At 38.1% G+C, this 23,714-nt stretch overlaps 2 protein-coding genes across 3 annotated transcripts; both read right to left on the bottom strand.

Annotated features, from left to right (window-relative positions):
• Positions 1–633: 633 nt before the first annotated feature.
• Positions 634–11,948, bottom strand: LOC120082563 (uncharacterized). 2 transcript variants are annotated; one of them, XM_039037795.2, is made up of 8 exons: positions 11,647–11,948; positions 8,939–9,702; positions 8,583–8,771; positions 2,625–2,733; positions 2,391–2,449; positions 2,155–2,302; positions 1,411–1,701; positions 634–987 (listed from the first exon to the last, which is right to left on the bottom strand). In XM_039037795.2, exons 1-8 carry the CDS (start codon positions 11,780–11,782, stop codon positions 878–880), a joined length of 1,806 nt encoding a protein of 601 aa, XP_038893723.1. In that variant the 5' UTR covers positions 11,783–11,948; the 3' UTR covers positions 634–877. The 2 variants fall into 2 exon arrangements, with proteins under 2 accessions (XP_038893723.1, XP_038893724.1); XM_039037796.2 differs by lacking the exon at positions 2,391–2,449 and having other exon boundaries at positions 2,155–2,274.
• Positions 11,949–13,199: 1,251 nt separating this feature from the next.
• Positions 13,200–17,438, bottom strand: LOC120082564 (Transducin/WD40 repeat-like superfamily protein). Its single transcript, XM_039037797.2, has 14 exons — positions 16,951–17,438; positions 16,798–16,860; positions 16,624–16,670; positions 16,371–16,451; positions 16,157–16,230; positions 15,387–15,469; positions 15,075–15,181; positions 14,845–14,987; positions 14,716–14,763; positions 14,582–14,634; positions 14,050–14,134; positions 13,892–13,958; positions 13,681–13,791; positions 13,200–13,497 (listed from the first exon to the last, which is right to left on the bottom strand). The coding sequence occupies exons 1-14, from the start codon at positions 17,160–17,162 to the stop codon at positions 13,421–13,423; spliced, it is 1,251 nt and encodes a 416-aa protein (XP_038893725.1). The 5' UTR covers positions 17,163–17,438; the 3' UTR covers positions 13,200–13,420.
• Positions 17,439–23,714: the final 6,276 nt, after the last annotated feature.

Below are 23,714 nucleotides of genomic sequence, written 5' to 3' on the forward strand. Positions count from 1 at the left end.
GATTACAGACATATTTGAAGGTATTTTGCACATGACAAAGTGACATTTATGAAGAAAACCTTTTATTGTGATGGATACAATCGGAAATTAGTTGGACAATCTTATGCAAGGCAGAATGTCAATTGCCATCACGTAGGTTAGCCAAAGTTTGAGCTGGAAAAGGGATCCACCATTCAAACTACTTGCTGAAATTGGCAACTTCTCCGATCCCATAAAAGGAATTGACAACTTGAGAAGTTATTACAATTTGTGAGGTTGTATTTTATACGGTGTTTTAGAATTGTGTAAATAAGTACTAATATAGAGGAGTCGTAATAATTGATAATAACCCCTCACAACCCCGGATGACGTAGTATTATTACTTCATTCATTATGATACAATCCCCATATTTTGAACCAATTCTAGATACATGTACCAATACCTTTTTTTTGAACCAATTCCACATTTCATGTGAATAAAACTTTGCATATACATCCCTAACAACCTACGCCAAGCAAAATACTTCAGTCCTACAAAAGTTGAGCATCGTAACATTTGTGGAACACTCGTATATGAAATGATAACAATCAACAACGTTTATAAAAGCAGGCAGCAGAGAAGGTACTCCTTTCGAGATGTTTGTCAAAACAGAGTAATCAAGAAGAAAAAATCTTCATGGTTTTCTAATTTCCATATTTGTCTAATGAAACTACAAAAAGTATTCAAAGAAACGGTGCCTCTGTCATATCATCAGCTGTAGAGATTGTATTTACGGTAATTACTGTTCATGCATACATAGAACAAAAATCGTTACAGTTGTTCACCAAATCGACTTTGATTAACACATTATATATACATAGGAAAGACGATCCATGAACCTGTGAAATAGTCAGTGACTCAGTGGTATCTTGGACGTGGGTAGGCATAACCTCTACCATCATAAGGCATATTGGAAGGAAATTGATAATGATATGTAGGTCTTGGAGGTGGGGTTCCATAAGGTGGACCTGAATATAGGCACAGAATTAGGAATGATCAGTAAGCACCCTTGTGAGAGAGGAAAAAAAAGAAAAAAAGATCAAATTTGCCATGCAAAAAAAATTGCGGTATACAACACTGTACTTAAGAAACAAAAATTGCGGTATACAACAATGTCATTCCCCGTACCTCCTCAAGAAATAAAAAAGGATTCAGAGACTGAAGAACAAAATGGATTCTATCATCTAAGAGTATCCGAGTCTGACAGGACAATCGACTTTTTAATATTAACCATCCGCAATCTGAAGAATCTACCAAGTTAACAAACAGCCGACACTCTGTCTAATGTAAATACCCACTTACATGAAAAGTGGCAAGCTTTTTGAATTTTGATTTTCTTGTTGGAAAAATATCACATGCAACAGCAGGGCGCAATTGATTAAAGAACTAACCAGTGGGTGGGAAGGGATAAGCTACATCAGTGTATTCCCTTGAGGCCAGTTCACCCATCTGACGACCGTCTAGGAAGCGTCCACGTCCACCAATGCTGTAAGGATCACTCCCAGGATAACTGTGAAGTGGATGGCCACTTGGACCAGGGTACCGGGTTTCACTAATCAAATTCTCGTATCGTCTGTGAGGGGGAACAAATCTTGGTAAAGGAGAAATCATATTTTCTTGATGTACTTCAGAAATAAATCTTGGACTTCCATATCGTCCAGCATCTGGTATACCACGTCGACCTGAAAAAGAATGTTAAGAGTGTGAATCTAGACGTCAAAATAAAGTCAAGATGCAGCCACGGTGACTGGCAAGCTTAATATAGTGTTTCAATTCATATAGCATATGGGTGAAACATGGAAAGATTTTCAGATTGACAGTATTTTGTACTCATCTTATCTCATTTATATGACATGAGAATCACGTCACTGTGTATGTATGCTTTACTGAGAATTGAAAACATGTTGAAAAAAAAAAGAGAGATTCATTTTACACATCCAAAAGTAAAAGAAGGAATCTTCATGTAAACTGGTTGGATGAATGGTGTCCAAAGGTAGCTGGAAGATGAGAAAAATAAGGGCTATGCTATAGATATAACAATCACCAAGTCAAATGGATGCATGATTATTAAAACTATATATAAAAGAAAACGTCCACTGTTCAATCAGAGAGGCCAGACAAGAAGCGGAAAGCACCTTGATCTCGAGATGAGGGCAAAACAAGAGGAGCAGTACTAGCTTTAGAAAATGATGTATTGCTGTCACGTGATTCAGATGGTAGAGCACGTTTCATCCCATCCAAGCATCTTTGAGACTCTGCACGATCAAGTTCTACAAATATAACCTAACAAAAAGAGGACATATTATGATATCTACATCATTACACTTACACAGAAACCCTTAATAGCCACGTCGGGCGTAGGTGTAACTACCTCATCAAAATATTCTTCCGATCCAGGCATGTCCTTGCTAGTGGGCAAGATATAATTGGCTGTCATGATGATTATGGTCCCAATGGTAAGTAACAAAAGCTACAGTGATAATACTATTTTCAACAACATATATTTCTTGTAGTTGTAGGTATATGGAGAAACTTCAGTGGATGCAAAGATAATACAGTAAACAGACCTAACATTTCATTCAGCTAGATAATACAGTAAACAGACCTAACATTTCATTCACTGCATCAGCTGGTACTTCTTTCCCCATTTCTCTAAATCTTTCAGCTGAGCGACGCTCCAACTCCTCAGGCTTTGGGAATACCACAACAGCAATCTGAAAGCCAGAATAATAATAATAATAATAATTATTATTATTATTATTGGAAAAGAAGAGAAGAAAAGAAACACACAGATTTATGTGGAAACCCTAGATCAGGGAGAAAAACCATGATAGGAGAATTTTTATTTTTTTAATTTTTCTGATACACAGTATTCAATACAGGACAGGTATAAATAACCAAACAGAGAGAAACCCTAGACAGTAGATACTGAGAAAAAGACTAAAACACCCTTAGGGCTAAAACACCATTTCAACACTCCCCCTCAAGTTGGGGCATAAATATCAATGAGGTCCAACTTCCTAATACAAGTGTCAAACATCTGTCTAGGTAAGCCCTTAGTCAGAACATCCGCAATCTGTTGACTGGATGGAACATAGGGAACACAAATACTCCCATTGTCAAGTTTCTCTTTTATGAAATGTCGGTCAATCTCAACATGTTTGGTTCTATCATGCTGAACAAGGTTATTGGCAATATTAATAGCAGCCTTGTTGTCACAGTAGAGTCTCATCGGGTCATGACTCTCTTGATGAAGATCTACTAATACCTTCTTCAACCAATTTTCCCCATAGATACCCAAGCACATAGCTCTGTATTCAGCTTCGGCACTACTTCTAGCCACGACACCCTATTTCTTACTCCTCCATGTAACGAGGTTTCCCCATACTAAAGTAGAATACCCCGAGGTTGACTTCCAGTCAGTAGCAGAACCGGCCCAGTTCGAGTCAATGTAGGCTTCTATACATCTTCTATCATTTTTCCTGAACATCAAGCCCTTCCCAGGTGTTGACTTTAGATATCTCAGAATCCGGTTAACAGCTTCCATGTGTCTCTCATACGGGGCTTGCATAAACTGGCTTACCAAACTCACCGCATATGAAATATCAGGTCTGGTATGCGAGAGATTTATCAGCTTCCCTACAAGACGTTGATATCTCTCCTTGTTCACTGGAATGTCGTCTACTGAATTTACCAGACTTTTGTTGACCTCAACTGGAGTATCTGCAGGTTTACATCCAGTCATCCCAGTCTCTTGTAGAAGGTCTAACGTATATTTTCTCTGAGACACTGAGATCCCTTCCTTTGACCTTGCTACCTCCATGCCTAGAAAGTACCTCAAGGAACCAAGATCTTTAATTTCAAACTCCTCTGCCATTTTCTGTTTCAGCTTGTCAATTTCTACAGAATCATTCCCTGACAGAATAATATCCTCAACGTACACAATTAACACTGCTACTTTTCCTGATGCTGACTTCTTAGTGAACAGGGTGTGATCTGAGTGACCTTGAATGTACCCCTGGGTTTTGACAAAGGTAACCTATCGAACCAGGCTCTAGGGGATTGTTTCAGACCATACAAAGACTCCTTTAGCTTGCACACCTGACTCCCAAACTGTGCTTCAAACCCTAGAGGAAGGGTCATATAAACCTCTTCTTCCAACTTACCATTTAGAAACACATTCTTTACATCCAACTGATATAGAGGCCAGCCTAGGTTTACAGCAACAGAGAGAAAAACCCGAATAGTGTTGAGTTTTGCCACTAGCGAGAAAGTTTCTGAGTAGTCCACCCCATATGTTTGAGTGAACCCTTTCGCGACTAATCTGGCCTTATATCTGTCGAGAGTCCCATCAGATTTGTACTTGACTGTGAACACCCATTTGCACCCGACGGTTTTGTGACCTCTAGGAAGAATAACTAGATCCCATGTTTTGTTGGTTTTGAGTGCCCGCATTTCTTCCATGACTGCAGCTCGTCATTCAGGAATTTCCAGAGCCTTGTACACATTTCCCGGGATAGTCACAGTGTCCAGGCTAGTGGTAAAAGCCTTGAATCTTGTTGACAAGCAACTGTAAGATAAAAAGCTTTTCATAGAGTACTTGGTGCAGGACCTTGTTCCCTTTTGCAGGGCAATTGGCAAGTCTAGGGTGGCATCAATTTCACTGTTCTTGTTGCCTCTTTCCTCTGTATTCATCTACTGCACATTTTCAGTCTCCTGAACATCATCTGGAGGAAATTCATTGTTCTCATCCTCCCTAATTTTGTCAAGAGTCGCTGCATCGTCAGTGTTTACTATACTACTTTCAACAAAGTTATTATTATCAAGAATATGGTTACCTTGAGTTGTCTCTAGTTCTGACTCTTGAACACTTTCCGGTGGAGTAGCAGGGGAAATTATTTCCTTTCGTAGATTCTTTCGATAGTAAGTTATCCAAGGAACTTGTTTTGTAGGAAGGACAGGATTGTCTGGAATGGGAGGGCCAGGATTAGTGTCAGGAGGGCCAGGAGGATTAGTGTCAGGAATTGGTTCAAGAAATAAGTCTACAGGAATGGAATAGGTGGATGACGTGTTAGTCTCTTCACTCGAAGTCTCCCTCTGAAGAGGACTAACAGGAAAAAAAGGTTTGTCTTCTTGAAAGTTAGCATCCATGGTGACAAAGTACTTTCGAGAAGATGGCTGATAACATTTGTAGCCCCGTTGATGGAGCGAATACCCAACAAAGACACATTTTTTAGCCCTATGAGCGAATTTACTGTGGGAACCATGATTATGAACAAACACCGTACATCCAAACACCCGAAGAGGAACATCTGGGAAAAGCCAGGTAGAAGAGAAGAATTCTTTGAAATGGGCTAAGGGAGTCTGGAACTTGAGGACACGGGAAGGCATTCGATTAATGAGATGGGCTGCAGTGAGTACAGCATCGCCCCATAGGTACGAGGGTATGGATGCACGAATCATGAGAGCCCGAGCAACCTCAATAAGGTGACGGTTTTTCCGTTCGGCCACCCCATTTTGTTGCGGGGTATAGGCATAGGAGTTCTGGTGGATGATACCTTTAGAATTTAAAAACTCAAGGAGGGACTGATTAACAAACTCACGGCCATTGTCACTCCGAAGGATAGCAATTTTGGTATTGAACTGGGTTTCGACCGTGGTGTAGAATTGCTGAAAGACTGTAGTCACTTCAGATTTATCCGTAAGAAGGAACACCCATGTAAGACGAGTGTGATCATCTATGAACGTGACAAACCACCGTTTACCCGACACGGTTGTGATATTTGATGGCCCCACACATCACTATGTATCAGGTGGAAAGGTTGGGACGGTTTATAAGGCTGGAAACTAAAAGACAACCGAGGTTGTTTTGCACAAATACAAACATCGCAAGATAAAGATGAAATATTAACATTACGAAATAAATGGGGAAATAAGTACTTCATATAATGAAAATTCGGATGTCCAAGACGAAAATGCCATAACAGGAAATCAGTTTCAGAAATAGTAAGGGAAGAGAGTAAACAAGTGCTAGATAAACTCCAAGATGAAGCATCCTCCGAGAGGAAGTAGAGCCCCCTACTGTGCCGGGCAGTGCCAATCGTCTTCCCCGAGCTCAGGTCCTGAAACAAAACATTATCCGGTGAGAAAACAACATTACAATTCAGGTCTCTGGTTATTTTACTGACAGATAGCAGATTATAAGATATCTTTGGTACATACAGGACATTTTGTAAAATCAACCCTTGAATAGGAGATAAGTGACCTTTCCTAGCAACGGAAGCAAAGGACCCATCTGCAATTCGTATTCACTCGTTTCCCGTACTTGGATAATACAAGAGGAATTGATCAGATGATCCAGTTAGGTGGTCTGTTGCTCCTGAGTCAAGGATCCACGATTCATCCCCTTCGACCAAGAAGCTTAATGACTGAGAAGTACCTGATTGAGCAACATTGCTGGTTCCAACCATGCTATACTCTACCTGGTTGGTGGCTGATGATGTACCATCCCCTGTTTCACTGACAAGGGCTCAACCAGTTTCTGATTTATCATTCGCAGACCGTCGTTTGCCATTTGGTGGGCGACCGTGTAACTTCCAGCATTGATCTTTGGTGTGCCATGGTTTCTTACAGTACTCACAGATGGGTGGGGATTTTCCGTTCTGTTTGTCGCTCTCTGGTCCCGAAGATTTGGCTCCAAACGCAACAGAATCTAAGTGGTTGTTGCTAGAGCCATTTATAGCTCTAGTTCCGTCCTCTTCTAATCTGACCTCTGAGCATACTTCCATTAGAGACGGTATTGGTCTCTGTCCCAAAATCCGACTTCGGACACCATCAAATTTAGGGTTTAAGCCAGCTAGAAAATCATACACCCGGTCCGCCTCCTCAATCTTTGAGTACTGAACTCCGTCAACAGGACAATTCCAAACAACCTCGTGGCACAAGTCCATTTCTTGCCATAACAGGGACAATCTATTGAAATAAGACGTTACGTCAAGAGTCCCTTATTTGCACTCATGAATATGTTTCCTCAAGGTATAAAGACGTGAGGCATTTTGCCTCTGTGTATAGAGCTTCTGGACAGCTTCCCAAATATCTCGAGCGGAGGCTGAGTACAGAAGTGGCTTTGCGATCTGGGGTTCCATGCTGTTTATCAGAATTGAGCGAAGGAGACCTCTCCTTTCCATATACGTTCCTGGGGATCACCGGGGTTTGGTTTTGGTATTTCTCCAATTAGATACCCAAACTTGTGACGTCTCTCAAGGACCATTCTTACCGGCTGGGACCAAGAAAAGTAATTCTCACCGTTAAGTTTCTCACCAATAGACATTCCTGCAGAGTTCCCCACAGAACTAGACATAATATTTGCAACAGGTAAGTTAGAGTAAGCATTTACCGATGTTTCTGAGCATAAAGAGAAGTCTGAATGTGGATGAAAACCAGTTGTAGGATTTGTCGTGGATCTAAGGGCCGATATTTACTGCTGTAAGTTGGCCAACTGCTGTTCAAAACCAACGGTTCCACTAGAATATGCCATAGGTTGGTTTTGCCCATAAATCCTTGGAAAAGTAACTTCATTTTGGCTTGAGGACGGACCAAAAGAAGGGCTGGGAACTGACTGACCATACTGGTTCGGCTGGACCGGTTTGGTTGAACCGGTTGGTTCGGCTGGACCGGCTGAGTAACTTGGGTCATCCACGGGCGATCTGGAACATACGCTAGGGTTGGCTGCTGACCTGAAAACGGAGGTTGGAGATCGCCTGTATACCGCCAGTCACGGGCGGTGGTGTCGGCCTGAGCAAAATATCCAGAGGGTGAAGGGTTTCCGTGCATCGGGGGGTTCTGAGGCAGGATCTGGTGGGTGCCGATCGGGTCTGAGGAGTTTTGTTGGAGGTTGGATCGGGTCTGAGGCAGAAGGGTTTGAAGCAGAAAATCCATAAGGTTGTCGAATTCCAGATTGGTCACTCGGATCTAAGGCAGAAAATTCAGATGAGCTCGGATTTGTGTGCCGATCTGGTCTGAGAGTTCTGGTGGTCGGGTCTACAACGGTAGTCCACTGGTTATAAATTGGAGGATCAGGTCGGGTCTGGCTGGAGGTTGGATCAGACATAGATTTTAGGAGTTGAGGCATAGCGGCGTGAAAATAATGCTCAACAGCTTCTCTTATGGCTGCAACAACTTCAGCGTTCATCCCTTTGTTCCAATGGAGGTTTCTGTTGGAGTCTCTGGTTTGTTCTCATCAATGACGGCCAGGGCTTCGTCGCCATGCTCTGATACCATATTGGAAAAGAAGAGAAGAAAAGAAACACACAGATTTACGTGGAAACCCTAGATCAGGGAGAAAAACCACGATAGGAGAATTTTTATTCTTTTAATTTTTTTGATACATAGTACTCAATACAGGACAGGTATAAATAACCAAACAGAGAGAAACCCTAGACAGTAGATACTGAGAAAAAGACTAAAACGCCCTTTAGGGCTAAAACACCATTTCAACAATAATAATGATAATACTTAAAAGATATCTGAAACCTGAATAATCCAACAGACTTCAAATACATACCTTCTGGAAGCACGCAAATGGTTTCAGTTTCCGTCTACGAGCATTCTTGTAAACATTTGTCTGATCAATTATGTAATTCCGAGGTACAGTGGCTGCTCTAGAGAGAAGTATATTGAAAATCCCAGTTGCTTGATCCATCAAACGATCAAAACGTTCACCATAATTATGTTTTCGCAATAGACCTGGTAACTATTAGAAAAATTCAACTCCAGTCAGGCTGTCATGTAACATAAAAATGATCCCTAAAATGTATTAGGTTATAGGTAAACCAACGGGGGATAAAGATCGAGAAGCAACCCCCCACATACCTAGCCAGTAGGCAATGCAACATGAAAAAATAACTAACAGTAGAATACCTTCATTTGGTCCAGAATTAGATTAGTCCCAAGCAAAATATAGCGTTTCTCAGGATGATCATCTGCCCATTTCTTAGCCCATGTACTTTTTCCAGAAGCCGGTAGACCCACCATCATCATGACTTCACAATCTCTTACATTATTAAAAGTAGGCCCTAGCAATGCATTTTTATCATCCAAAGCACAAGCCCATGGTTTAAAGCCTTCTTCTGGAACAAGCCCCTCTTCAATACTGAATTGCAACTGGACCTCAACATTCTTCAACAATACATGAGGAAAAAATGCTGATTCCCATTGAAGCTTTCTCAATGGAGAATCCACCACTCCAAGGCCTCTTGGACCAGCATCAAATTGTATCGCAGTACCCAACCATTTGCCATTTTTGGAAAATCCAATAGAGGCTAGGGGCTTGCTTTCAAGATTTACTGCACAAACAATTGTATCACCAATCCCAAACTTTTCACCATAATCAGAAAATTTTCCAGCGTTCGAGAACTTTCCTGAGCCACCAAATCCAAAACTTTGTTTAGTCTCTCCAAGATTTCCCACTGAGCTGTCTCCTCTGGAAATGCCGAGACGACAAAGATGCTGCTGATCTGGAGAAGTATCATTCATTTCAACCAGCTGTAAAGAGATAATCTTGCAACCAAAACAATATTTTCCACCAGTAATTCCCACAGTGGCCCGAGCTCCAGACCAGCAATAAGCAAAACCTTTCTCATAAAGAGCTGATCCTCGAAGACCATCACTTTTGATCTCAAAATCTGGAGACAAAAATAGCAACATAAATCAATATAAAAAGACATTTTTCAATATAAGAATTCGGAAACCAATTCTAAGAAGTCACTTCAATTGTTTGATTCTTTTGTCAAGAAATATACGTCTTGATGAATAGGAAATATACAAAAACTCCGTAGGAGATAACCACTATACATCCTGAACGGAGGCAACCAATAGTTAAAGAATAGTTAAGAAAAGCTTTAGAGCCAGAAACCCAAAGAGAAGCTAAACATAAAAGAGAGCGCCAAATCCCACTCTGCAAGCATCCAGAAAACTCCTTAGCACACTTCCAAAGATGACTAGTGGAGGCTAAGCAGAAGACCGTTAGCTCCCGAAGGGGGGAAGACAATGATTTTCATAACAGGACTAAAAGTCTTAGTATCTGTAAAGTCTCTCTCCATAACATATTTTAAAGACTCCTTTGGACACCACCACTCTTCCGAACTCTCAGCAGATGTATCTTCTAGTTTTCACCAACCAAACATCCAAAACTTAGGGCCCATTTGGATTGACTAGGCAAAAAAAGTGTTTTTCAAAAAGCTCATTTTTATCTAAACACTTTTGATAAAAAGTATTTAAAATACACTTTGTGTTTCATGAGTGGTGCCAAACACTCAAATTTGTTCCAAAATGACTTATTTTTAAAATTACACACTCAAAATGTATTCCAACATTCCATTTGACTAAAGAATTGCCAGATCCTCCAAATGGGAATTAGAGACACAAAACCACCACCAGTCTTCATGATTCCAAGTATATATACCTTCATTCTTAAGACTTCTTGAAAATCCCAGCTAATGAATGTTTAAATAGATAAATATTCTTCTCATGGTGTCCCTAACTTCAATATTTTTCTCTAGGCGGTTTTATAGGAGACAAGAAGCTTCTCCAACCCAGTTCTTCCTGTCCTACCAAAACTAACCGTCAGCATTTCAACCATGGCTATCAATCTATTGGAAACTGCAACTAGAAGAATTCTTCTATTTGGATTTTTCTTTCTACCTGAAGGACATGATCTTTGCACTTTGACCCACTAAAACTTATTTCCTCGAGGAAGACGAAGGAGACTCTCTGTAAAGTAATTGCATAATCATGTACCATGCGAGGGAAACTATGCAAAAAGAACAGGAGAAAGAACTACTCCAATCACAGTTTGATAAAGAAATTACCATTTGCATGTCAAACTCTACTACCCCAGAACCTGCACGGTAAAACTTTCATCTCCACCAAGTAGTGGAGCCAAAAAAATTCTTAAATAGGGACAATTTTGACCTGCGAACTTTCTAAACCAATAATCTTTCCATTCTAAAAATTTGGGAGATGCCCTTCCCCTTTTCTTCTTAGCTCCGCTCAAGTTTCAATCAAAGACCTTTGTTTAGGACAGCCCTCCATGTATAAGAACAAGAAAAACATAATACTATTTTGCGTTTACTGTTTTCTTCCCCTTTCTAAAAACTGTTCGTTAAAATTTTTCTACCGAACAAGATTTCTACATAAAACAACATTTGTTATCCTAGAAAAATTAACCCTTCAAAATTTTCCCTAAAGCTACGCCCAGGTCAGATAATGGAGACTGGAAAGGAAGTTCCGAAACCACATAAGAGAATAGTGCCAAGAAATTCTTCAAAACTTGTAATCTCAAATGTTAATTTAATTACGAGCTCAAACCCAAAGGGCATGCGTATATTTTGAGATTAGGTCCTAAACCAGAAATAGAAGCTAATTAGTATTCAAGTGCCCAGAACATATTTATACCGACCTTCATATTAACCGCGACATGTGAGACTCGAGCAAACGGGAGGGAAAAAGATGATGAAGAGATCACAAACACACTCAGCTTAATTCGGTCTTGTATCCAACAGGACGATTTCAATGCGAAATAATATAGAATGGAAAATGCAAAGAAAACTTTGAGAGAGAAGAAATACCCAAGTCGCAGTCGGCAGGGTTGAGCACCACTGGATGCTGCTCCTTCAGCTTAGAAGCATCTGAAACACAGCCAAATTTGGGCTTCTTCGCCTCGTGTTCGTCTTCTTGAGGACGGTGGCGTTTAATGGACGCCATTGCAAGTCTTCAGAGCGAGAAACAAAACGAACTCAGAGTTGCCGCGCGAAAGATATCACCGCGCGCTTGTTGCTGCTTCAACTTATTCTTATTTTTAATAAGAAATGCCTGCCGTTGATTGGAACCATGCCCAAACCCCCAACCGACTTAAGAATTCATGTGTCCTTTTAATCCATCAGTATCGACGCTCATAGGATGAATTTTTTTTAGGGTCGTTTGCTAATCATTCTTAGCCGAATTTTTTTAAAAAAAAACGTTTTCAAAAACTTTTTTTCTTTTAATTTTGACTTGATTTTTTAAAATATAAGGAAAAAAATAGATTACAAAGCAAGAAAGTTAGATAGAATTTCTTTAAAAAAAAAAAAGTTAAAAGTAAAATGATTGTATATAGACTTAATTTTCAAAAATTAAAAAAAAAAACCAAATTGTTACCGAACAGAATCTTAGATACTCAAAGTTGAAATTGACCTAAAACTTTGAGTATATATCGATCTGCTGAGCAAAAAACTTTTCTTTTTTTATAAAAATATTGCATGAAGATGGATAGTCTTACATGCACCCAAGTATTACTCAACTTTTTACCATACTAACAAGGTTTAAAATTCGATATTAACAAAAATGTCAAAGTCTTAATTTTACCCGAAAGAGGGGACATGTCTTCTTAGGACTATTTTGGATGAAAATGTAGAGATTATTCTATTTGAATTGAAATGAATGGTACTTTTGAGGATTACTTGAAACAATAACTTTTTTTACCAAATCACCCAGTTGTGAAAATAGCAATCAAAATATTGATGTCAATCAGTTAAAAAAAAATATATAAAAACAAACCATATAGTTAAGTAAATAAGCAAACTTTTTAAAATATTTTACATTGTAATATTTTTATATTTCGTGATTTTTTTTTTACAATATAATGAAAAGGTATCACAATTCATGTTGATATCAAATTGATAAAAATGTCAAAATATCAATAAAACTGACATATGTCAATATCAAATTTATAAAATGGCAAAATATCAATAAAACTGCCTAATATGTCAGACGAAAATTTAATATCGTGATCAATCGAGTTTTCAGTTCAAACTTCAAACAACGCGACTTTCTTGTAATCTTTAGTTTTTAATATATACATTTAGGCTTTCGCCGATTTAAACATTGGCTTTTTAATGAAAAATTAGAACATATAAAATTTGTGAAAATACATTTCATGAGTACCAATATCTTCCTCTTCCTGCGGTGTTCAAAATGTAGAACACACATATTTCCTCGCTTCAGAATGAACCTATTTATTAAACATCAAGGCTAAGAAGCATCTGTTCCCCTCTGCATGTTTGACGTGAAGACTAAGACACACAGAGAGCCTGCAAGATTCCTAATTGGGAATGTCTTGAAATTATATGTTCCAAGAATGTACTAAGATTCAAGTAGTTTATACATTAATTTAGTATAAACGTCAATAACGGTACCTCAAAGCCTTTACGCAAAATCAAAATTAGACAGCTCTAGTACACATAATGTCTTTTGATAATTACGCAGCTGTACAGTTCGATTGCAGATTTCATGAGAATGTTTATGCAAGCTAGAATTACAATAAACAAAAAAAAAATCATTCAGACCTCGGCTTGAATTCTGCTGTCAATTGGTGTTGATAGCATCACCATTTCCTAATGAAGCAAAATCAAAACTCCAAACAGAAGCACAATTTTCATCACCTAAATAAAGCCCAGCAAACATACTATAGCGTCAGAGTAGTAAGTTATTAACAATCTTAGTATAGCATCAGGGAACTAAGATAGTTAAAATTAACAAAATAACAGTAATAACAATAAACTGCACATAACCATTTACAAAAAGAAAATAAAAGATGACGATTGCAATAAGGTTAGAGAGGATACCACGTAAACAAAAATCCTCATCGTAGTTGTCAGGTCCTATAAATCTTCGGTGACCTGACGAAGTGACAGTCATTGGCATAAATGGATGAAAAGAAAACCCATTAACTGTGTCTGCAGGAAGTACAATGTAGGAGAAGTGAATTAGAGCCAAAACGAATACAGTATTATAAGACCAAGGGACAGTCCTTGTCAAAATGAAAAGGCAAAATACCTTGTGCTGCTTGAAAACTTGTTATCCACTGCCCAGTTTGAAGATCATATACATGAACAAAACCATCCTACAGGTCAAAATATAAACAAAACCACTTGGGTCAAGATTGATTAAATTAATATCAAGCATAATAATATTAATAAAAGCTGACAGTATACCTGACCACCTGTGCCAAGATGTTGCCCACATGGCTCAATATCAAAAAATATCCGTTGGTTGGTATGTTCAGATGATCTATATAATCTGATGACAAGTGGAACAATTAGATAAGAGAACCCATATTTCACCATTTACAGTAACCAGAAAACTTGAATGGATCGGCCTCATAAATTTCTTTAACAAAATAAAGAATAATTTTTTATGCAACTTAGAAGGATATACTAAAGCATGTTTGCAATTTGTAAGAAAAACAAATTTCTTTAACAAAGAAATTAAGTTTTTTCATTTATCAGTTTATATGGCAAACATCTTAAAACCACATTTATTAAAAAGAAACACCCTTCACCACGCCAAGGGAAATACATACAAAATAAACAAAATAAGACAAAAACAAACAGCATTTTGAAGTTGCAGGCCATTATTGGACCAGTAAAATTTTCAACTTTTAGACATACTAAATCCATAACTTGTTTCCTATAGCAGTGATGTTACTTATAAGGCATAGCCACCGGCTTTTAAAGAAGCACTTACTTGTATACAACATCTACAGATTTGCGAATATCCCAGCAAAGTATATACGGGTCCTTCACGAAATTACAGAAAAAGGTATTACAGAGTACAAGTCACAACGCAAGAAAGAACATCACATAAAAGCTTATACATACCTTTCGACCTCCAGTGTAGAGATAATTTCCATCTTTTGAAAATTGGATCTGGACAAAACAGAACATCACCTTGATAGGAATTATATATTAAAACCACATGGAAGAAGTAACAACAAAAACCTCCCCTACATGTGTAATTCCACCTTCTTGACCATGTAGAACATATAACAATTCCATATTGTCTTCCCTATAGATTCCAGTTGTCTGCCTATAAGAACCCAAGGCAAGCATTCCACTATGTGTAGGAGAAAAAGCAATTGCAGATATGATGCCTGATCATGAAAAATGGTCAATAGATACACCCTGGTCTATCAATCAGAGAACATTCTCTGAGGGTGAGCTAAATCCAAGATAACAACCTGTTTGACCTTCTTTATTTCCTTGCAGCGTTGAATGCTGCCCAAAATCTCTACCAGGCCGATGCAAATCAAATATTCTCACCAATTTGTTGTATCCAGCAAATATTCTATACGCAAAAAAAGATGGTTTCAATTTGTAACCAAATGACAATTACACACACTGTTGCAATTTGTAGTGAATATGGAGAACAAAGATTAAACATATATAAGATCGAGAACTCAACATAGCCTTTTGAAAAGCACAAGCGAGGAGGCATCTCAATCATATATCATAAGCTTGTAGAAGATGAGAGAAGCAAAGATATCACGTACTTGGTTCCAGCTGGATTAAATGCAATTGAAAAGGCAGCAGTAATTTCATCCATGGCATCATAAGCTCGATATGTGCAGCGCAGCTGAAATACACGGTAACCAAGTTCTTCAAATAATGGAAATAGCTTCTTCAATCACTAATTTTAATTTCGGGACTTCTAAAACTACCATTGATGTCATACAGGAATTTAAATTTAATTCCAAACAAGAAAGACAGGCAAAAAGGAACGTTCATAATGGGCCTTTCTAAGGTGATGTGGGACTACCCCATATAACAATGGAGGATGTGTGGTAGCCCCAGCCACCCACACCTGACAACCAACTCTCCTTAATTATCTCAGGTTCTGCAGTACAGATGGAAACATAATCTTAAACACTTTTTCCAAAAGATTATATTAAGACATCGTCTTGTCATTTGTAATCTCTTGAAAATAAGGGAAAGCCTCAAAAACAAAAACAACAATAGAGCTTCTCAAGTTTAACAGACAAACATATTGTTTTTTTATTGCTGCAACACTCAAAGCTAACGCTATTCACATAATTCACATCACGCCATGCATATTCTATGATCAATGTACAATATAAAATGATTTTCTTTTATTTCCAAACACCATATGTCAAGTCACTCACATAACATCTTCTGTTAGTCTCATACTCTCCAAACAAGCAAAAAACAATTGTCATCTGTGCTTACATCTTTTGCACCTCATAAATGCTAATCATAATGTGATGCATCCACTCTACATGTCTAAAGGCTAAAGCATAAGTACCTCCCCTGACACAGCATCCCAGAGATGAATTGGATGGTCACGTGTGGTACTTGCAAAGACGCAGGTTACAAGGTCTAAGGTCAAAGGTGTCAACCAACTTTCACATCAGAATTCAATTAACAGTGTCATCAATGATTGTAGTAATTGAAACATAAAGGGAAACGTTTGAGCTCCAAAGCTAGAAACCCCATGAATAAGCGAGTCTAAGGAGTACCTGAAGCTGACATGTAAGGATACCAACAGAAGTCATAAACTGACTCCCCCTCACCCACCATGAGGTTGGAAGTAAAAGAATCTGCAGATAATGTAGCACATGAATGACATTATATTTAAAATCCAAAAACAAAAGAGAAACACGAGAGTGCATTCAACCTCTCAAATCGGATAATCACCAAAACAGACCAAAGTAATGCATCATCTAGGTGCACTACAAAGCGGATATTCCTTCCATTCACGCGCAAACTTACCCTCTTCAGCCGCAACGTTGACGGGAACATCGTTGCCGTAATCTGGTCTGCATAACAGTATAGTTTAACAAGTATTCCATTTAATTCCATCATGAAAAAGAAATTGTACCATGCCTAAAAGACTTTCTTCCAATTCCAGTTTAAACAAGTTCGGGTTGATTACTGAAGACTTACAGGTTGAATATGCGAAGACTATTGTCCTCGGAGCTCGTTAGAAAACACGACCCATCAGGTGACCTTTATAACTCCAAGATTTCAGAAGAATGAAGAGTAAAGGAGTAGAATGAACTGAAGAGAAGATAGGAAGACATAAGCAATATAATATACCATTTCACGCCCTTGAAGAAGTTGTTAGGGTTCGGACCAGTCCGAAACTGGTTGTAGAAATGGTAAGTCCTCTGCGGAGGGGAGTTGAATTGAATCACTGGCCACGCGTATGATTGCTGCTCATCGTTCATGGCAGCTTCTGCTGCGGCTCCGCCGGTCGGATTGGACCGGTTTTCTTCCTCCTCCACTATCATCGACTCTGTTTCAGACATTGCAAGGACTTCTAAGCAGCAATCCGTAAGCGTTGTCCCTTCAATTATAAGGAGTTCCCCCACTGCCGCCAACACCAACGATTCAGAGAAGTTCAATCAATACAACAAAACCACTTGGGCTCCTTCTTCGTCTTGGGCTTTCCACAATTTCCCTTAGTTGACTGAATTCAAATTCGTACGTGACCATCAATTATGACTTCAAGAAATTAGGGGATTTTGTACCGATGATGAGGAAAGGAAAACAAGAAGAAGCAGAAAAACCCATAACAAAACTTCAAAATCTCATATATCCAAGAAAATGGGAAAGTTATACGGGTCGAAAATGTCAAATGACCAATTTTTAAAAAATAATGTCAATTGATCCTCTGCTTACGTCATCACGGGATGAGATTACAAAAATGTTCCTCTAGTCTATAGCGCTCAAACTCAACGGTCGTCCCACTCCGCTCAAAATTAGGGAAAACAAATTGTTGTACGTGCAAGTGTCGTTCATCTCGCTTTGCAAAACCATCACTGTTATAATCGAAGTTCTCTACTGGGTTAGTGAATTTAATTTTTGTCTTCCATGTTGCATTGCGTCTGTTTAGGTTGGTCTCGTTTGATCGGTCGTCACGTTCATAACTGGTTTTGCGTCTGTCTTTTATTTTGGGTTTTGATGTGTTCTGCATTGGTTGAGGATGAAGAAGATATAGTTAGATGACAAGTTAGTGGACGAGTTTTGCGAGAGCGAGATGGGATGGAGCGATTCGAGCTAAATCGAGATGTGCTAGAGCTAGACGACCGAAAGTGAGATGTGCTAGAGCGAGATGAGCGAAAGCGAGATGTGGTAGAGTGAGATGAGCGAAAGCGAGATGAGCGAGAGATAGCAAGATTAGCGAAACTTTTACAGTATATTTTGTTAGCGATTTTTTGTAGGACCTGTTAACTGATAAATTGAATGTTCATTGAACAATGCAGGAGTAATTTAAGATGTCAAAATCTTTGAAAATTCGTGAAGTTGATAGGTTTCCCAGGCAAGTAACTTGCCTGGGCCATGTTGCCAATGCCAACAAGATTGTAAAGCAGAAGCTTACCGAAAGGCAGTTAGAGATGTTCAAGAGAACAGTTTTTGGTCGCTTTATAGACATTGAACTTGTATTCAACAGCCCTCTAATCCACCATATATTATTGAGGGAAGTGAAGAACTCAGGAATGGACTCAATTAGTTTTTTTGTTAGAGGAAAAGTGTCACATTCTTGAAGGAGCCATGCCATATTGCATGGGAGGAACTGATCCTTCACTTCCTTTTTTAGTCACATTTTTGAAGGACGACTTTTTGTTGATCACTGGTTTGTGGCGGTCTCCTATGCGAGTTGGACGGAGTGAGGAGTCCTCACACGAACTTTTTACCAGGTACTTTGTTAGTCGATTGGCCTCGGACACATTCTACTTGCATTTGCTTGAAGAAGAATACAAAGAATTGGTATTTGAAAATGATGATAATGCAGTGAACCCTAGTATACTACATAGAGGTTGCAATGATGAGTAAAAACAAGCAAAAGAATGTTGTGGATCATACCCTATTTGACGATGTTGAGGACATAGACTACTACAACTCTCTTGATTGGGGTACAATTATTTGGCAGAGGACACTCGACTCCCTGAAGACCGCACTTAAAGACAAGGTTGGTCTATACAAGGAGAAGGTGAGGGGAAATAAAAATTATGTTGTGAAGTACTCGCTCCGTGGATTTTCCCAAGCATTCCAGGTAAATGTTCCTTAACCTAACTTTATCTTTGGTTTAACATTAACATAGTTATAAATTTGAGTTGTTTGGATTTAGGTGTGGACGTACGAGATCCTTTCGTCAATAGCAGGAAACGTTGCCATTCGAAAGAGCAAGGTAGCCATTCCTCGTATATTACGGTGGTCATGCTCCCATTCGGTGTCATTCAAAACACTCGAGAGAGACATTTTTGAGTCTGAAAATGTAAGTGTAATCTATGTAGCCACAGTATGTTTATTCGATAGTTAAATGTACACTAACCATCTTACTGGGTTCCTTAATGTAGACAAAAGTCAAAGAGGGTCTTGTCATGTCCAAGGCTGAGAAGGAGTTTCGGGATGCCCCAATTGATAGACGGGCCGTAAGACAAGCACACTCCAACATGAGAGTTCAGGGAGCTCTAGTAGTCCAAATAGTGACGGTGGTTCAGATAATAATGGTTTAAAAGGTGGGGAAGGTGAACAGCAGGGTAATTCAGAAGGTGGAGCGAGGGATGAAGAATCTGATGGGGACCAAAACATCCACCGGCCTACTTACACACCCAGTGAGGATATGTTTCATAATGTGCTGATGGTTGGTGACGTACGTCCTGAGTTTGAGGAGGAGTGTTCTGTCCTGGAGGATTCGAGCCATAAGGAGGGAGGCAATGTTGATCCTGATGTATATGCCTACCTGCGGAGCATTGACAGCTCAATATCGAGCTTGGATACCCGTGTATCGAACCTAGAGATGAACATGAGAGACATGAAAGTAAAATTGTCAACTATTTTGTCTCTATTACAATCTATGAAAGGTTCCATGATGCTGACGAGGTCTCCCACTCCACAGACAAGCCATGATGCCACTATGTCCCCCATCCCAACTGTACGTAGGTCACCTACCCCACCTCCACCTCCACCTAGGTCACTTATACCACCTCCACCTAAGTCACCTACCCCACCGCCACCTAAGTCACCTATCGCACCTCCATCTAAGTCATCGATCCCACCTCCACCTTCATCTGTACAACTCGATATCACGACCTCCTCTAACATCCTCATCTCGATTCATAGGTATGATCATTATGTGATTCAAAAATTTCTTTCTTCATATTTGTTATTCAACATGTTTAGCATTTTGTTATATTTCTGTAGGTTATGGTCGAGAGTAGAAAAAAAACACGTAAGAGGAAGGTCGTTGATAAGTACACACCTCCCATTGAACCAAAAAAGAAAATAATAAAATAGAAGGAAGTTAAGGTTCAACTTCCTTTGGATCGTCCAAATATTAAGTACCCTTTCCCTGGGGTACCTACGATGAAGTTTAAAGCGACGATCCAATACTCCTTGGAGCATGAGGTTCCAGCGGCTATATTGAAGGAAATGGTGAACGGGATTACCGATAAGAATACGGATAACGAGGTTCGAGAAAATGTAGTTCAACCATTATCCAAAACCTTTTTCCAGGAGTTGACTGAACCAAGTTCATGGGTTGAGTGTGACGTAAGTTTACGATCCTTGTCCTTTTTACCAAGTACATACAGTTATAAACCCTCTCCTTACATATATCTTGTTCTGGATGTAGACCCTAAATATCATTTTTGAGTTCATGAAAGAAAAATTCTATAGGCGACCAGACATGTGTATGGCTCGCTTCACCATCCTGCCAATTGGAATAATGGTAACCATTTACTGCACTTTTGAATCGGAATACGTTGGTTGACTATTATATGTTTTAATGTTCTTTTCGTTGTGTAGATGTTGGATCAATATAGCAACCCTAGAGGGAAGGGGGGGGGGGGGGTGAATAGGGTTTAATTAAACTTTTTTTTCTTTCTAAATTAACCTAATTAAACTAATGACAAAAAATGTGATAATTTAATTCTATCAAAATTTAGCAAATAAATAAAAACAAACTAAAACATACAATAAATTGCTTAAATTAATTGCAAAAATAAAAAGGAAAGAGTTAGAGAAGAAGACACCGTAATTTTTATAATGGTTCGGTAAAACTCGACCTACTTCACTCTCCAAACGCCTCTTGGGAATTTGAATAAAATCTTTCCGACTCTTTCTACGGATTAGAGCCCAACCGTTACACCACCGCTCCCTTTACGGGTTCAAGCGCAAACTCGATCCTTTCCACGGTTTAGGATCAAACCATTACAAATGTTGGAATTTTTGAAGAACACAATAACTCTCACTAGAGTGGATTTACAAGTTTAAGCACTCAATAAGTTTATCCTCACAATACAATAACACTCTCTCAAGAATAAGATGAAAAGAAAAAAAAATTTGGGAACTTAGAGAGAGCAACAATGGAACTTTTAAGTTTTAGAGGATTATGAAATGTAAAATTTGGAGAGGAAGATGGTTTATATAGAGATGGAAAAATTTTTAGAAATCACAATTAATTTGGACCATTGAATTTTGGAAAAGAAAAATCAATGGTGGAGATTTTAAACTATGCTAGTCGTTAGATACAAACAAAATATAATATTCAATAAAATTCAACATATCACCATAAAGATCATTCTTGAAATTCACTAAAAAAAAAAAAAAAAATTCTCCCCCTAATTAATACAATCAAAATCATAACAAATTTATAGCATATTTTTCTTAAACTTCTCCCCCTTTGGAATCATCAAAAAGAATAATTAAGAAAAATTTAGAACTACATAAATGCCCTTAAAAAACATGAACATAAATTTAACACAACTCCCCCTAAGAATATTAACACATGCTTTCCATATCTCCCCTATCAAAATGCCTTCTAAAAGATTTAACAAATAAAATTATAAAATCAAGAGGCATCACAACGAATAATACCAAGCTCAAGCCTATTTTTGCAAAAGATTTCTTCATTCAAAGGCTTGGTAAAAATATCCGCTAATTGATTATTAGAGTCTACAAATTCAAGAGTAATATTATCATTTTGCACATGTTTTCTAATAAAGTGATGCTTAATATCAATATGCTTAGTCCTAGAATGATGTACATGATTTTTAGTCAAATTAATAGCACTAGTATTATCACAAAATATAGGCACATTATCAAACTTTATCCAAAATCACAAAGAGTTTGTTTCATCCAAAGAATTTGAGCACAACAACTAGCAACTGCAATATATTCTGCTTCGGTAGTGGATAAGACAACCGAATTTTGCTTTTTACTAAACCAAGAAACTAAGGAACTACCAAGAAATTGACAAGTCCCAATAGCACTCTTACGGTCAAGTAAACTACCCGCAAAATCTGCATTGGAATATCCTACCAAATTAAATTCAACATTTTTAGGATACCATAAGCCTAAATCAATAGTACCAAGCAAATATTTAAAAATTCTTTTAACGGCATGTAAATGTGATTCCTTAGGACAAGATTGAAATCTAGCACAAAGACATACACTAAACATAATATCGGGTCTACTAGCGGTTAAATAAAGTAAAGATCCAATCATACCTCTATAAGTTTTTATATCCACACACTTACCTTTTTCATCCTTGTTAAGCTTAGTGGATGTGCTCATAGGAGTTTTTGCAATTTTACCTTCATTGAATTTGAACCTTTTGAGCAAATCCCTTGTGTATTTTTCTTGACTTATGAAAATACCATCCTTGAGTTGTTTGATTTGGAGTCCAAGGAAGAAGCTAAGTTCTCCCATCATACTCATCTCAAATTCACTATGCATACACTTAGAAAATTCTTCACACAAAGATGGATTAGTAGAACCAAAAATAATATCATCCACATATATTTGTACTAAAAGCATATCATTTTCTTTAGTCTTTATAAAAAGAGTAGTATCAATTTTACCCATTTTAAATCCATTCTCAAGTAAGAAATTACTAAGTCTATCATACCAAGCTCTTGGAGCTTGTTTTAAGCCATAAAGAGCCTTTTTCAACTAATAGACATGATTAGGAAAATCAAAAATTTCAAACCCCGGAGGTTGTTCTACATAAACTTCCTCCATGATATAACCATTTAAAAATGCAATTTTCTCATCCATTTGATACAAAAGCAAGCAACATTTTAATAGCTTCTAATCTAGCAACGGGTGCAAAAGTTTCTTCATAATCTATTCTTTCCTCTTGACAATAACCTTGAGCTACAAGTCTAGCTTTATTTCTAATGATATTTCCATTTTCATCCATTTTATTTCTAAAAACCCATTTAGTTCCAATTATAGAAGCATGAGAGGGCCTAGGGACTAACTCCCAAACTTTATTCCTTTCAAATTGATTTAATTCTTCTTGCATAGCTAAAATCCAAAATTCATCATTTTCGGCATCTTTAAAACTTTTTGGTTCAATTTGAGAAACAAAAGCAAGATTATTAAACATATTAAGAGAGGAACGAGTTTTCACACCTTGTTCGGGATCACCAAGAATTAATTCTTTGGGATGGGAAGGAGCATACCTCCACTCTTTAGGCATGGATGAAGAACCAATTTCGTTCTTTTCAATTTAGCTCACCTCTTGCTTACTTGAAACAATTTCCTTGCCTTTGTCACTAACAAGTAAATCTCTAAAATTTCCTTCTAAAACATCACTATAAATAGGCTCATTAGAAATAACATTGCAAGATTCATCAAATACTACATGCATAGATTCCTCAATTACTAAAGTTCTTTTATTGAAAATTCTATAAGCTTTACTAGTAGAGAAATAGCCAAGGAAAATACCAACACCCATCTTATAATCAAAATTTTCAAGTTTTTCTTTGTTATTCAAAATAAAACATTTGTAACCAAAAACTTTGAAATACCCAATATTTGGAATTTTGTTATGTCAAAGTTCACAAGGA

The sequence above is a fragment of the Benincasa hispida genome, chromosome 8 (assembly GCF_027475165.1).
Source record: "Benincasa hispida cultivar pf3 chromosome 8, pf3_genome.v1.1, whole genome shotgun sequence".
Taxonomy (NCBI): domain Eukaryota; kingdom Viridiplantae; phylum Streptophyta; class Magnoliopsida; order Cucurbitales; family Cucurbitaceae; genus Benincasa; species Benincasa hispida.